The 16,338-nt window shown below is 39.2% G+C and overlaps 2 protein-coding genes across 4 annotated transcripts in view; one reads left to right on the top strand and one right to left on the bottom strand.

Moving 5' to 3' along the window:
• LOC129762044 (nuclear factor of activated T-cells 5) overlaps window positions 1–15,921 on the bottom strand; it is a 106,672-nt gene extending 90,751 nt beyond the window's left edge. For 2 of the 3 annotated variants that reach the window (XM_055760020.1, XM_055760017.1), the window contains exons 1-2: window positions 15,572–15,921; window positions 15,203–15,490 (exon numbers count right to left, since the gene is read on the bottom strand). The gene's annotated coding sequence lies outside the window, so the exon portion shown is untranslated. Of the gene's footprint in view, window positions 1–14,747; window positions 14,874–15,202; window positions 15,491–15,571 lie in introns of those variants that run through there. The other variant, XM_055760018.1, reaches the window with a different exon arrangement.
• LOC129762048 (glutamyl-tRNA(Gln) amidotransferase subunit C, mitochondrial) lies at window positions 15,668–16,336 on the top strand. The gene is made up of 2 exons (XM_055760026.1): window positions 15,668–16,030; window positions 16,084–16,336. Exons 1-2 carry the CDS (start codon window positions 15,759–15,761, stop codon window positions 16,334–16,336), a joined length of 525 nt encoding a protein of 174 aa, XP_055616001.1. The 5' UTR covers window positions 15,668–15,758.
• The last annotated feature ends 2 nt before the right edge of the window (window positions 16,337–16,338 follow it).

Genomic DNA, 16,338 nt, shown 5'->3' on the forward strand with positions numbered 1-16,338 from the left:
TCCTCAAAGCCTACGAATTCCACTCGCCGAAGTCATGAAATAAAGTGTATGGTGAATTAATTTCACGTCATAATAAAAATTGTAACGTCGTAGCAGGATGAGTGTCGCTAATAGAGATACTTCACAAGAATCGTCTGTTGTTGTAATATTTCAGCTATCGTGCGGAAATTCTTCAGCCAAGACACAGCTGTGCGACAAGTTTTCGTTGCACGAGCTGTACCGTTGCAACGTAGCAACGCAACGATGATACTTGAAAATACTTGGGTGAAATGAACGATTTGTACCATAGAATTACGCACGTTCTTCCTTCCATGGACTTATCCAGAGAAATTGCCATGTGCTAGCGACTGTCCATGCCCGCAAGATCAATGGAAGTCATCGAATGCATCGTTCTTCATTTGAGCGCAAGTAAGTATGAGAGAGTTTGGTAAGAACTTCCAGGTGACGAGCGCTTGACAGTCACGCTGCAGTAAGTTGCTAGCTGGCTCTTGCTTGTGTGACCTCTGTCGAAATCCCTGAGCCAGTGAGCGACTTCTTCGAGTCTTCTACGCAACTCCAGAAATGAGGACTACTTTTAGATAAAGTTCGCCGCAGACATTTCCAATGTTATCAAACATTACTTCTACATCCGACATCCCGGCTCCTAATGATGTTCCTACTAAAGCTTGGAAATCTGAATATGCACACGGCTCCCTTAAAAATACAAATAGAAAACATTGGGTGTTCTCTTGCCTTGCGACCTCCAGGCTGGTAGATAAGTTGACCTAAAAAGAATACCGAACAAAGAACCCATATTAGGTTCTCTTTCAACTTGATGAAACTCTCACCGAAATACTCCAGTCATTGAACAAAATGCATGGTGATAGGTGAGTTATTCAGTAGCAGAGTCCATGAATTATATACAGGACGTTGGGTAGAATCTCGTATAGGTCGAAGACGACCTCACTTGACGGAAAAATTTCTTCTCATGTTAACTACGAAATGGAACTGACTTAGATGCGCCAGCCAGCAGACAAACAGATTCCAACCTCCACGAGACCCAGCTAGAGATTGGGAACCATAGAACATAGTCGTCGACAAAGACGGTGAACTCTACAAACATGGAATAGGAATACATACTCGAACACTGTACTGGATTATTTTCCAAGATCCGGAATGAGGACAGACTATCGGAAAAGAAATAGAGGGTGTCGTCTGCCCTATCTAGGAGTTCAACAAGCAGGAATGCAACAACAATTAAGTGACTTAAGACTTAAGCCGCCTACAAAATAACCTTCCAAATCAGCAAATCAGAACAGGTTCGTCTGCCAGTATCAGGCGGGCTTGACAGGAACCCGTTTTACCACAAATTAAGTTGTTTCAATCAGACGGATTCTGTTGGAATGTCGTGAGTACAACATATTTCCCTTTTGAACGATTGGCTTGTAGCGAATGTCCCAAGAATCAAACCACCGGTTTCGCCTATCTGGAGCCCGCACCGTTTACGGACACTGAAGCGCGCGCGCAATGCTTGTCAACGGCAATTACAGCAATTACGCCTACCATTAAACGAAGTTTTCGAAAAAGCTCAAACGATCACTTGCCCCTGGTCCTAATGGTTTACCTCCAGTCGTGATATGTCGTTATATTACCGTTCTTGCGCAACTATAGAGCGATATCTTCAATCGCTCGCTTCAGCAATTTCCCCGAATCTAGAAGCAGTCGCTTATGACACCAGTTTTTAAACGTGGTGATCGCCAGAATGTCACTAATTTATCGAGGGACACAGAACGTAAATACCTTCTAATAGTTTGAGATGTTATAGAACCTTTTAGGATATACCTGCCTTCTAGGATACCTGGCTTCAACTTTTTCTAATTCAAAAAACGCTGCGATACGCACAATAAAGAGGACATAGCAACAGTACACGTTCCCGTATTTTGGCACCTTAAATACCACGGAAAACGCGGATAATTCAAACTTGCTTAGAATGCTTGAGGGAGGAATGGTTCTTCCAAATACCATCTTGCACGCTTTTTGAAGCTTCGCTCTACAAACTTGTGGGTATTACTTTCCAGGCTTAAATTGATGTAGACCTTAACTATTTAGCCTTGTGTTTTAAATGTTAAATGATGACTCCTTGTCTTCTTCTGCAAAGGGTAGTAATTGCTTTAATGGCATTTTTGTGTACATTTTTGAACAGAATGTGGTTCCGGATTCGACCACGTTATCTCATCTAACCTGCTGCGTAAAATTTTCTGAAAACATCTGTATATCTGTATTTTTAGCAGAAAAATCTGTATCAAAAAAATTACGGATAAAATGAAAAGAAATACAACAAAATGAACGATAAAAACGTTTTTTCATAATTCTCTAAATTGTATGATGTTTATACATGATTTTGTTGAACTTTGCCTTAAAATTTTCCATCAATTTCATCCTTGACGTTCCCCCTTGAGCCGATACATAGTTCCTCGCTTTCAAAATAGAGTCGGTCATTGTGGGAGCCAACCGATTTCTGGACTTTGTTTTTTTTTGCATGGTAAAGCGAAAATATTCACTCAACCTACGCTGATGAATGTCGAATGTGTATCTTCATGACTTAACGAAAAAGAGCAATGTTTATTAGCAAGAAGGAAGATAGGAAAAACGTACTGTAAAAAATTTAATATTTAAAATTGAATTTAAAAAAATCTGTATATTCTGTATCTTCGCTGAAAATCTGTAATTCTGTATATACAGATTCTGTATCTGAAATTCGGCGAAAAATCTGTCAAACCTAGAATATTCTGTATATGTGGCAACCCTGCAGTCCTATGTCAATATGCCTTCCGTGCTCCTGGGCGCAGATTTTTTTTTTAATGTCAATGTTTTGTACATTACATAAATATTTTTACAAGAATTGCTTCATTTTCAAATTTATGTTATTCATTCATATCTAACATGAAATTCAACGCGTTCACATCAACGTTGCTGTTACTATTCACAAACTCTTTGTAACTGCATACTGTTTTTAGGAACTTTGTTCTTTAATTAGTTGCCATTTAATTTAAAAAGTTTCTGGAAATCGTTGTTGTTTTTGTTGAAATTAACATTGAAAATTCAAATATAAAAAAATCATGTTTACCACCAAGACGAGCAATGGCAGTTATATTGCCACAAACGTTTTACGCTAGACGGGCAGTGGCTACTATATTGCCACCAATTTTTTCAATGTTTTTAACTGTTTTGCGTATTGAGAAAAATTGTTTTGTGTAAGCATGTAACCATGTCGTTGTATTGTAGTTTGCGTTAACTACATGCCTAGTTCTCACGGCCCGTTTAAGGCTTTAAAACTACATGGTGGAGTAGATTAACCTTCTTGTACTCGCGCGCAAAATTGTAACTCTTTTACTCACAGACTGTGCTTGTGTCTGTGATATTTCTAAGTTATAATTGAATGAAAAAACTTCTGAAAATAATTTTTCTTTAACTTCATTCAGTTTTAATAGTCATTTATTTCAGCCACCGCATTGATTCTCGGTCCAAAAAATGTAGATTTGTATGATTCTCGATCCAGAAAATGTAGATTAATTGCCTCGCAAACGAACATTTTCGATCAAGAAAGATTTTGTGAAGCAAACATATTTCGACTGATGTTTCGAGTTCTATCAAAAGATGTCCAAATTTATTGTATGACATCTATAGGAAAACGGCGAAAGTGACTGTCTGAACGATCTTCTTATCAACTCAAACCTTAAACAGCCACATTTCATTGTGCATGACTAGCTAGACCTCGAACAATTATCAATTATTCAATACCCAATCCTGCCATCACAGTCGGAATCGAAACGAATGATTTTAATTGCAAAGAAAGTGCTCAGCTTTGTCTACACCCAATACAACCAACAACACATTGCGATACACACCGAGATTCATAGCGGTCTAGCGCCCTTCCACAGCACTCACCACTGAAACCCAGTTGTTATCTCTTCCAAGTTAAAGTGGAAGCTATCATTCTATAATGGGGTTGCAATCTGGCGTAAACGGGTGTACACGCACTCTGTACTGTACCCCACCAACCGATGAGCCGTGGGCGATCGAACTCTGCCCAGTCAGTGTACATAAAATTGATTGATAACATCAAACAATAACAGTAACTGTTACTGATTGGCTACTGCCGCTACCGGGCTAGTACCGTTCGGTGAGACATGACAACAAAAAAACAAAACTTGTACAACCATACAGCGGCTAGCCGAGACTTTCGCGGACGAGTGGTTAGCATCACACGGGTATCTTTGAACTTGCTCTTCAAAATACATTGAAGAGAAAGGAAGACTTTCGGCGGCGGGCTATGATTTTAGTCAGTTCGACGAAAGAAACGTAGCATTTGATACTCCATCTTTAAAATAATGATGTATCATGATTAAAAGCCTTATTCTCATCGTGTCTGATTCACTGGTTCACATAAAGTTCGTCTTCTAAACAGATTTCCGTTAATCTTGAAATATAATGAAATGAAATGATGTCTAGAATTGTAATTTATTACGTGCCGTTTTGTGCCAGGACGGAGTTTAAGGGGGTATTCTAATTTTTAAAAAATCAAAAAAAACGAATTTTCAAAAAAAAATGAAATTTCAAACATGATAATTCACAAGCTGACTCAGGCCCGACAAATTTAATTGAAGATCCCAAAAGATCGATTTTTCGATACCTTCTGCACCGCAGTGACCAGGCACCAGTGTTGAAAAAAATCATCTTCGCTAAGCTCAAATGCATAGATTTTCAGACTAGGTTGCATCGAAAACCTATATATATTCCAAACTAAAATCAAAATGACAGATCCAGACAACCAGTATATATGAGCAAATGAACTTTTGTTCTTCAATATGTTTTGAAGTTCATTTTAGCCAAATTAATATCAGCTGTTGTTTACTTTTAACATGCGGTAGCTGTGTGCGGTTGGTTTTTATTTATGCCGTTGCTACCATCTCGCCAAACAAACTCCTGCGCGATTTCTTGCAAAGTTCGTTTCATCGAACTCTGGCGTTTTTGTTCTCTAAGTGGTCCAGCCTGACTATTTTTTGACGTAGGACTACGTCTTTCATTTCTATACCGGGGTGTAAAATCAAAGTTTCGAAAACGAAAGCGTTACGCCGGACACCGATATTTAGGGCGTTAATAGCTCTTAAACAACTGAACGAAATGGTATAATACACACTTCATTCGAAAGATAAAATGTCTACGCGTTATATACTTGTTACTTTTTCATCCAAAAACTTGTTTCAATAGCCTTAAAATTGCTTTCAAAACAGGCTATTGAAATCACCAATCGGTATATAAGCGAGCGCCGCTCGTAAACCCACTCAGTTATAATTGAACAGCGATTGGAGCATGTTGTCGCTGTTGTGGTGAAGCTCTTCGTTTATCATGAAAGCGCGGATGAACGGTGTCACCAAGAGCCTGTTTGTGCACCTTAGGCCAGAAGAGAATCCATCAGAAGAAGAGAAGACGACCGAGAGAATACCAGCATCGAAAATTGGTTCCGCTTGAGACATCGGAGCAACCGCCACACACACACACATACACGCGCGCAACTCTTTACGTTTGCTGGTTATCGGGAAGAATCCGGAAAGAAGTGATCGTTGCTGCAAAATAATCTGCCAGTTCCCCTTGGAATCGAAAATTACATTCAAGCGAAAGAGTTTATTTTAACGTTTTCTGTCCATATGATACTGCGACCAAATAAAATTGGTTTTGTGATTTTTCAATCGAGTGCTATTAACAGGTGGTTATCGAGTTAGCATTACCCACTGGTGGTGGACTTCGGGAAGAATTCGGTAAGATACCGCTGCTGCAAAATAATTTGCCAGTTCCCCTTGGCATTAAAAATAACATGCAAGCGAAAGAGTTTATTGTAATGTTTTCTAACCATATAACACTGCGACCAAATACATTTGGTTCTGTGATTTTTCAATCAAGTGTAGTTAGCAGGGAAGCTTTTGAAGATTATTCTTCCCCATCAGTAGGATATTTTCGTATCCAATATTGGATGCATAAAACCTTGTACCTCCAACGTAACGCTCTCGTTTTCGAAGTCCCCCAAATATTCATTTATTCATTCATTCAGAATGGATTCAGATTCAACAACACTAAATCAACGATAGTCCTACGTCACCATTGCGGTTATACCATAGATATAACCCACTCCCTGTTTTTTATTTTTGAATTTTGACGCAAAATCAATACCAGAACCAATATCGTTCCGAATGTGATGAATATCAATTTGTTGCTTTTGATATTCAAAGGATAAATAACAGCGAAGTTATGAACCCCACTCAATGCCGAATTCATTCATTATAGCAAATTTGTTCATGGATTTCTCGTGTCTCGCGTTCCGTCTTTTACGGATGTATCCCGAAATAACCCGCGTTTTCTACGCTTGAAAGTTAAATCCTTGGTTTGCCAAGAATCTAACAAGGTCTACCGATGGCTCGCCTTCGTCTCATCCACATCGAAGGAAATGATCTCATTCGTGGAATCCGAACAAATGAAGCGTTCAAGTTTGCCCCAAAACGAGCGGTCCCTAATGCGTTAAGTTTGATATTGGAAGTATACAAAATCGGAATGGGTAACGACCCTGTGAATCAATGGCCTACGTAGGCATTTTGCTGACAACTAAGAAATAATGTTCACACGATGGAGACCTGCATCAGCGATTATCGGCCCTCCGAGGCGTAATAAAACGCACTACAATGTATGGAACAGAGCGAGTTCCAAGAAATTATCCGTAATCTAAACATACAACAATGTTCGGCAGTGACAAAGTTGAAAATTCAATCACCATGCACGATGTCGCGTCCTATTCCGTGGATGGCGCATTTATCGTGGCGATAATAATCGCCATCATCATCTGCCATTGGCGGAGGAACGCCAAGCGACTACAACAACTGGAAGGGGCGCAGCGGAGAAACCGCCTGGAACATGCGAGCGCTGTTTGTGAGGACGGCGCGGGCCACCCATGCAGAGGAGCACATTTTGTGCTTACCAAGCACCAAGCATCAAATGCACACGAAGGCAAGAAAATCCAGGCCATGCCAAACTCTGTAAATTTAAGAAATAAAATAGAGCAGTCTAGATTCAACCTCGGAAGTATAAACTTCATTTATCCGAAATCCATGTTGGGCTCTTGCCCGACATTAGTGATTCAACAACATTTAGTTTTAATCAAAATCAGATATGATGCCTAGGACTTCCAAAATATGTGAACGGAAAATTGTCAAACGATCGTTGTATTTTACATTTCCCTCTGAAATTATTGCACATCTCATGTTTACGTAGTTTTCGAATCGCGAAAGTTCATTCACCTCTAGTATCTGAAATGATTTTCCCAGCCTTCTCAGTTTAAAAGTACGTTTTAGGGAAACATATTCCGGTCTGCACAACGACAAGCGAGTACAAAAGTACTCAACACCGCAAAATACCCCAGACTTGCATGTATTTGCAAAGCGGATTCTCCCAGGCACATTAATTTTGAAGTCCGTGTTAGGGAAACACACCTCGGTGGGAACAAAAATACCCCCTACTTGCATGTATATTTGTAGAGCGGAACTCCACAGGTACATCGATTTTGAAATCTGTGTTGGAGAAACTGTAAAGCGGGCCAATCAAAACTTGACAGTTAGGGCGTTTAGATAACGCTTGACATTTTACAGTAGTTCAATTGTTCGTCTCATGAAAAATTACATTTTATAATTTGTGATAGACGCGTAGAAATATTTTCTATCAATTGATGCAAACATCTTTCCGATCTGTTAAGAAATGTTCGGGTTATAAGCATTCTAGATACGGGTAGGGTTAACACACAAATCGGCAGAACAAATGTATGAGAAAAAAGGAAGTTCTTCCAGTTTTCATGAATTTCAACCGTTTAGAGATTAGCGAATTGTAATGTATATCATATCAAACAATCTTAGAGAATTTCCGATTCGATTGGTATTCAAATTATGAGAATTCGATCACAGTGAAAATAGTTATTAACGTTAACTTTATTTCATAAAAACGTGACCTGTTTTCTGATTTGGCACCCTTCCTGAAAGACGTAGTTCTACGTCAAAAAGTCATTTACACTGGAATGAAATTATATTCGTTACTCGTGAATATTGTTGATATTCCAAGACACTGCCAGGTACTCAGTATAGATAAACGTCGTCAGTAGCAGTTGGTTATTTCAAGGATAGAATTCATTCCCAAACAAGCTTCGACTGACATGTGTATTAGAGTGCCATCATTTGGTATCTAAAACCCATACTGCTCTCTGGTATAAAAAAAAATCGAAAACCTCGATTAACTTCGCTTCCTACTTGGGTGATTTTTCGGTTTTCAAGAAACTCAAACTTTGACGGCTGTGCGACACTAGTAAATGAAGTCCGATTGAGTTAATATTTTGCGTTGGGTAGTTTTTCGTGGGCATCAACATTTTGGATCATGTTCCCTTTGAAAAATCGAAGGTCAGTTTTTGACGTAGGACCACGTCTTACATTAAGAGTGCCAAATCAGAAAACAGGTCACGTTTTTATGAAATAAAGTTAACGTTTATAACTATTTTTGCTGCGAACGGATTTAAACGATTTACATACCATTCGAATCGGAAATTTTCTAAGATTTGTTTAATATGCTATACATCATAATCCCGTAGTCTATATAAGGTTTAAATTGGTGAAAATTGGAAGCATTCTCATTTCCCCATATATTTGTTCTGTCCATTTGTGTGCATTCCCGAATAGAGCTGTCAATAACGGGCAACTTATGCAGCCGCTAGAATAGAAACAACGAAGGGGGATAGCGAAAAGAGAATATTTTCAAAATAAACCCCATCCTTGCATAGTAATTAAACTGTCGCTATCGTATAAGTATTGTATCTCCTCTGAGGAAAATTCTCTGATTCTTTCTGTACTCCAAATAACAAAGATCGCTTATTCTGCTCGTTTTGTGTTTCTGGCATTGAAATTAACATAATCATCCTAGTCATGGCAAAGCAGGCGAAAAAAGAGAAGAGTGCAAATTATCATAGGTCGCTTCTAGTCATCAGTGTTTGGCTTTGTGTGTGTTGCTTGTTTTCGTTGCGCGGAACTTAGAACTTGTGCATTTACTGTACATGTGAATAGCACACCTTCTATACTTTCAGTTGCAATTCGTATTTGCTCTCGTGCGCATCAGCTTTGTTCTGATGCAACAAGCTCCTAGCTTTGTTGACGGTTTTAACCGAGAGTCGATTTTTCATAAACGGTCATTCTCGCGATGTTTCATTTTTATCGCTGCAACTGTGTGCATCTGTTAGACGCGTGTTTGATGTTTGTTGAATGGCGATGCACGGAAGATGCCTCTCGTTAAATACTCAGTGCAATGCGTGCATTGATATAAGGAAACAAATTGCGACCAATTAGTTTATCGTTCTCGCAAAGGCAAGAAAGAATCGATGCTTCTCGAAATGATTCCACAAAACCAAGCAAAACATTAAACCTTTTCAGGGCCTACTAAAGAGTTATTTGTGAAATTTCGACATATTCGCAAATAATATCCGAAATGATAAACCAACAAATTTAAAAACAAAAGATTGCGTAGTCCTACGTCCTGACGGTCGTGTCTCGGATACAACCCTCGAAATTTTTCCCATACATCCATTGGCGCTCTAATGTGCTTTCAAAGTATTAAGAGCTGCTTGATTATCTGAGAATATACAGATATTGACATACGTGTATTTTCTAACCAAACAAATATTTGTACATGTAAAGGTGGCCGTACACTGTTTGCCCGGAGGTCAAATATTTGTTGTTTTTTGACAGATAAGGTTTGATTTGATATTTGTACAAACACTATTTTGTTTGCCACTCTTCAATTTTCAACAGTAGTAAACAGTATCAAACACCGAACATGGAAAAAATCAACTGAAATATTCAAGGTAACCTAACCATGTATCAATAGGTTCGAAGAACAGACTGAAAAAATGTTATAGGCATTCAATAATCGAATATTTGCTTGTCGTGTTTTGTGTAGAATATATTTGATCAGTACACGTTGACCAATTTTTTCTGTCAAAAAGAGTCAAATATATGGCTTCGGTCAAACAGTGTATGAGCACCGTAAGAATAGCATTTATTTCTGCTTAAAAGCCGTAGGACACTATCCCATTGGAAATGATCCCTGGTCCAGTAATCCCAGCACCTGTAGATTTACCAATTTTAGATCCATCGGCATAAAACACGAGTGATCCTAGACGAGTTTCATGACCACCTTCTTCCCATATGCTGCGATTGAATTCACTCACTTTGGAGGGAACACAGAAGTTAGAATTTGTTTCCATCCAGTCTTCATTCAGTGTTCAGTTGGAATCTTTCAGGATTTGTAAATGCCTCTTGAGATCTCTTTCTAGAAAATGTTTTTCACGTTTAAGCCTGAAAGCACCTTTTTTCCGTTTCAAACTGTACGAGGGCGGTCCGATAAGTACTTGGCCTCATCGCCCGATGGTGTCAGTATCGCAAAAGAGATTACTTATCGTGTAGTACACTCTCGTAAACGACTATTGCCAAAATTTTAGCCGAATCGGACTCGTAGTTTTCTTCAGACCGTGTGTGGAAGCGGGCGTGTCCGCGGATTTTAGAAAAACGGAAAAAATGGAAATTCCGCCGTCGCCACGGCCAAATTGGTCGGATTGCACTACGAACTGCTGCCCCATCCACCGTATTTTCCAGATTTGGCCCCGTGCGACTCTTTTTGATGAGATTTTTGCGTTAATCGATTTCGGCACTCCATAACAATTTCTTTAATTGAATAAAATAATATATGTCATGAAACTAACTATCAAACAATTGAGAAATCTCAACCCGTATCCTAACGGAAATACCCAGTTCTGATTGGTCGGAATTGACGACACGAGCGACGGCTCATGTACTTACAAATCAAACAATCGAAAAATCTCCAAACGGAAATACCTTGTTCTGATTGGTTCAAATGGAAGATACAAGCTTCCTCTTGTACTCACAATTATTGCTCAGTCATTTTCTGATAAACTTACGAGAATTTTGCATCAATCATTTAAGGCATTTCATAATAGTGAAAATGAATAAAAACATATATTTTATGAAACTACAGACTTTAAAACCAAGGTGCCTGTAGAAATCGACATTGCAAAACCATGAAAGTAAGCGGAGCTTTTGTTCCCACCGAAACGTGTTCCCTAACGGAGATTTCAAAACCAAGGAAATCGACAATACAAATATATGCAAGTCAGGGCATTTTTATATTGCAATTAGGGTGTTGAGGTTTTAGAGAGCACGAAATGTTTCGAAGGTGGTTCGACACACCTACCCCCTCTCTAGGGGGAGGGGGGCTACCATACAAATGAAACACAAGCTTCTGCATAACTCGAGAACTAATCAAGCAAATGGAGCCAAATTTGGGATGTGAGGACAGTGGGGGTAAGATGGACAGGTGGTTAATTTGTATAGTTACATAATGCATTTCAAATTTCTGTTAATGAGAACCCCTTCTATATGCTATATTGAAGAGTTATCATCCACCCAACACTTTATCCCTGGAATCATGGAACCAGATACGGTCAGAGAACAGACTGTTGTTATGTTTCAGAGCTCCTTATAATTTTTTTTTCGCTCCGTCGATGGTAACACTGCATTCCCCACTTCGGGACGATAATATTCGGCTACTCGTTCAGTCTGATCGGATGCTTTTCAGTGTCAAGGTGTACAATTTACAAGAACGTGTATTTTTAGTGAAATCGTATTACTCGAGCAACCGAAGCCATAATGAAAGTTTGTCCTCTTATGGTAAGAATTTTAATATTTCTCGCCGTCGATTACTTCATCTGGGGGTACGTGGACGAGTGGTTAGCGTCCCACACTATCATGCCGGGTGTTCGGGTTCGATTCCCGTTCTGGTCGGGAGATTTTCCGTCAAAGAAAATTCTTCCGGCTTGCACTGTGGGTGGTCACGCGTATTCTAGAGCTTGCCACTCCAGAGTACATTCAAGGCGTGTTATTCGGCATAGAATTCTCAACCAAGTACAGGTCGGATTCGATTATCCGGGATTCGATTATCCGGAATTTTAGACTAGATTATCCGGAGTATTTTATTTTTGATTTTCAGAAATTTTTAATAATTTGTATAATAATTCTATATTGAATAGCTAATATGGGTATCAAAAGAAAGGGCTTGATTAGTAGAATGCAGTTATTTGTGAAAAATGCAAATCCAAGATGGCGGCCACTACAAAATGGCGGATTGCATATTTTCTCAGAACTCCATCAATATGGGTATCAAATGAAAGGGCTTGACTAGTAGAATACAATTATTTATAAAAAATGCAAATACTACAAAATGGCGGATTACCTATTTTCTCAGAACCACATTAATATGGGTATCAAATGAAAATGCTTGACTAGTAGAACACTGTTATTTATGAAAAATGCACAAAAATGTATCAAAAGAAAGTTCTAGACTAGTAGAACATAGCAGATAATGAAAAATCCAATTTCAAGATGGCCGCAGTCCCCAAACAACTAATTAATTTTTGAATGATTTCATTCAGATTGACCTGTTTCTATGTATGTTTGAATGTTTTTTGGGTTGTCCCACATTAATAGAAAATTGATCCCGTTCCTGTTGAATGATTGATCTGCAATTTGGAATATACATTTAATTCTACTGTCATTATAAAACTACGTATTCCATGATCTTTAAAAATTCTATTTGGCCGCCGTAAAAAATGGCTGAATGGCTTGATTTGGAGAATACACTACACTATGAACAACAATTCGAAAAGGTCGCCAATTCGAAAAAGTCGCCGCCACAAAATGGTCGACTATGTATTTTTTGCAATCCCCTCAATATTGGTATCAAATGAAATGATTTGACTGATAGAATACAGTACAGGTCGGACTCGATTATATACAGACTCGATTATATTCAATTCGATTATATACAATTTTGGACTCGATTATATTCAGTTTGGAGAAAAATATTTTTTATATTTCAAATATGGCTTATTTCGTGAAGAAATGTTACCTTTCAACGTTAAGGTGAAATTTGAGTGGTTATTACATGTACAGTGGGGTAAAAATCGTGATTTTTGAAGATTTTGCTTGAATTTCCACCAGGAATTGTTTATATCGATATTGCAGCCAAATTGAGAAAGATAGAAGTTGTGCATCAGAGAACAAATTTTGGAGCGGTGTAAGAACTTTATTTTAATTGATAGAAACAATCTAGTTTAATATAAATTTTTAGGATAAAATTAATAATAACACATGTAAAATTATTAACTTTAGAGTGTTTCACTTCCAAAATGTTATTAAAATCCACTAATTTAGTTGTTCGAATACTATATCCTGTACTAAATTTTCTCATCTTTCAAATGAAAGCATCAAAATCGTCTTCCGTAGCGTACTTTTGGATGTACAGCCAGTTTGAAGCAACAGAGTCCGAAACAAAAAAAAAGTTCTGTAACTCTGTCATTGTTGAAATTCGAACATATGCGTAGGAGGATTTTTTTCATCAAATATGATCATCGCTCACCTCCTGAGAGAATCTGGATAAATCTTTTTTTTTTTCATGTGAGAAAGGTGTATTCTGACTTTAAGGGGATGAATCAAAAATCAAATTTCTCTTTTATTTTCAAAAAACGAAAAATACATGCAAAAAAAAACAAATAACAAAAAAAGTGTTTTGACTCGATTATCCGGAGTGAAAAAAAAATCAATACTCCGGATAATCAAGTCCGATCTGTACTACTTATAAAAATGACGCAAGTAGTGCTACGTTGAGAAGGCAAAAGTTCCACTGGAACGTTAGTGCCATCCAAGAAGGGGGTACGTGAAGGACCGTGGCTATGGTAATAAGCCACAAAATTTGGAGGAACTTAAAGAAGAAAAAACTCGGATTTTCAACAGCATCGAAGTCGTAATATTAGAGTTGTGCATGAAGAATTTTGTTCACCGTTTAAAACGCGTTATCGAAAAAAGGGGTGGCCACATCAAAAATGTCCTAAAATAAGCCCTTTTTTCGAAAGGAGAATGAGAGAAAGGAGATAAAGATTGTAGAGTAGAATACTAGATGTATAGAACCGTAGTCGATTTCGTTTGAAATTTCTCAATCCATTTGAAGTTCAGTTCAGTTCATGTAACAAACGAATTCAGGATCATTATTTGGATTATTGAATGACCTAGATTTACGGAACAGTAGTAAAAACTCAGTTCAATAGAGGCACAAATCCTTCTCCTTTTTAGATTAGGTATAAATATATCTTCAATAGTAGAAATCCAGCTGTAAACTCAAAAATCAAAGATAACCACCCAAGCAAAGTCAGCTTCGAAAAAGAAGCGCCAATTTGCTAAGACACTTTTGGACAAACTATTTCGGTTCAGTTATCTACACGAAATACACTGCGACTATTTTTTATTGACGGGTATTTCGCAAGTGGGGCACCTCTCAATGTGAACAACTCTTCAAAACCAATATAATCGAACGATTCTGAAGCAATTGATAGTTTGTGCTTCGAACCTCACACCATTTCGAGATAGACCAAAACATAACAAAAACAAAACACGCGTTGCGAAATTTCGGGAAAAAGTTACGCCTACTAGCGTTGCTGCGTACATATGACGGAAGCGAAGATGAAAATAGAAATCAGCGATACAAACAACAACAAACAATACTAAATTTAGCAGCGCTCAAACCACAAATCGAGAGTATCTTAGCTTCGCATATTACCTCACCTGGAGCCCGAGGTGCGAACACTCATTATGAAGTCCAAATCATCGCTCGGTAAAAACATAACATTGGACTCGTGCATCAACACCATCCCCACCGCCGCCACCACCACTTGCACAATTTATTCACATGTTAAAAATTCTCAAACAATCCGCTGGCGTCCGGAAAGCGAAGAGACAGCAGCGCCTTTCACAAGAAGATCCTATCAAAAAATCAGTGCGCTATCGGTGATGTATTAGTGCAATCGGTGGCCACGGTACGAGAGACCGATAATGACCGCCCGAGCGCAGCACGAAAGCGAAACAGGACGAGAGCGACGAGAGATACCACTGCTGCACAATAAAAAACAAATACACTGCACACCACCACTGCTGCCGATAGAGGGAACAAGAAAAAGAAACTGCCATTCCCGTGTTGAAAGGTGCTGAAATATTTTCGCACTTTAGCCGACGTTACGTACCTGTTTGGGTTGGCGAATGTCAGCAAACACGGCGGAAGCTTTTCACGCGACTGTCGATCACGGTTAGCAACGGCAGAACGTTCCGAATGGTCACTAATTTTCACGAAATTGACGAGCAGTAAATTACACACATCCGACGACAAGCTGGTGACTATGGCGAACCTTTGACAAAACAGCGCTCACCCAGTGAGCGCTTTGTTGACAGCTCTCGAGCGACGGGAACTCACTCGGTTTGGTTCAGGCGGGTTCACACCAGCGATGTGATGCCGAGTTTTGATGTTATAAAACCTAAAATGTAGGGCAGAAATTGTTATTCGTTCGCGAAGATATATTGTTTTAAAATCACGATACTCAGACAAAATAACTTACGACTTTCGCTTTTTAGATAATATAAAATGTAAACTACATTATCTCACGGACACTCATCAGCGTGGAGTTTTCCTGCGCCCTTTTGGGAACCAAACGCTCAGACATCGCGCTCACGGTACGCGAGAGTCTCCAAAACCAAAACATCATCGTAATCCACTTAGGCGCACATTTCCCTCGCTCCGGTGTCATGTTTAGAATTCCATTCCGGCCGTCCCTTGTGCTCTTTGGCCCACCGTTGTCGAGGTTGTCATCGTCTTCGTCTGCCAAGGCGGCAAATACAATAGCAACAGCATCCGCAACCGGACAAAAGTTGGATTTCCGAGAGCTAAAGCACCCAACAAAAGTTCCGCAGAAGCCGCACATTTCGAACCTGGGAACGGGACAAACAGAGCGGATTTCAGTGGACGAGCAAACCGTGCAGTTGCTGGAGCGGTTATCGCTGGTGGACCTCGATAGCAAGTCAGTTTTGCAATAACTTTATATTCTGCATTCACTCAATAATCACATTTCAGAGAGGCGCACAAGGCGCTAGAGGATTCCATTGAGTTCGCTTCGCGAATTCTCGCCATAAACACCGAGGGGGTCGAACCTCTGTACACGGTTCTAGAGCAGCAGAAACTTTCCCTCCGGGAGGACATCGTGACGGACGGAAACATCCTACAGGATGTGCTGGCCAACGCACGGCTCACGGAGGAGGAATATTTTGTAGCCCCACCGGGAAACATTCCGCTCGAGCAAGATACGAGCGCGAAGCGGGAGAAATAGAC

The sequence above is a fragment of the Toxorhynchites rutilus genome, chromosome 1 (genome assembly GCF_029784135.1).
Source record: "Toxorhynchites rutilus septentrionalis strain SRP chromosome 1, ASM2978413v1, whole genome shotgun sequence".
NCBI classification, from domain to species: Eukaryota; Metazoa; Arthropoda; class Insecta; order Diptera; family Culicidae; genus Toxorhynchites; species Toxorhynchites rutilus.

Excerpts from the sequence above, each read along its gene's own strand:
- LOC129762048 (XM_055760026.1), top strand. The coding sequence starts at position 15,759 with ATGTTTAGAATTCCATTCCGGCCGTCCCTTGTGCTCTTTGGCCCACCG. Across the intron at positions 16,031-16,083 it reads CTGGTGGACCTCGATAGCAA|AGAGGCGCACAAGGCGCTAG; the intron begins GTCAGTTTTGCA and ends ATCACATTTCAG.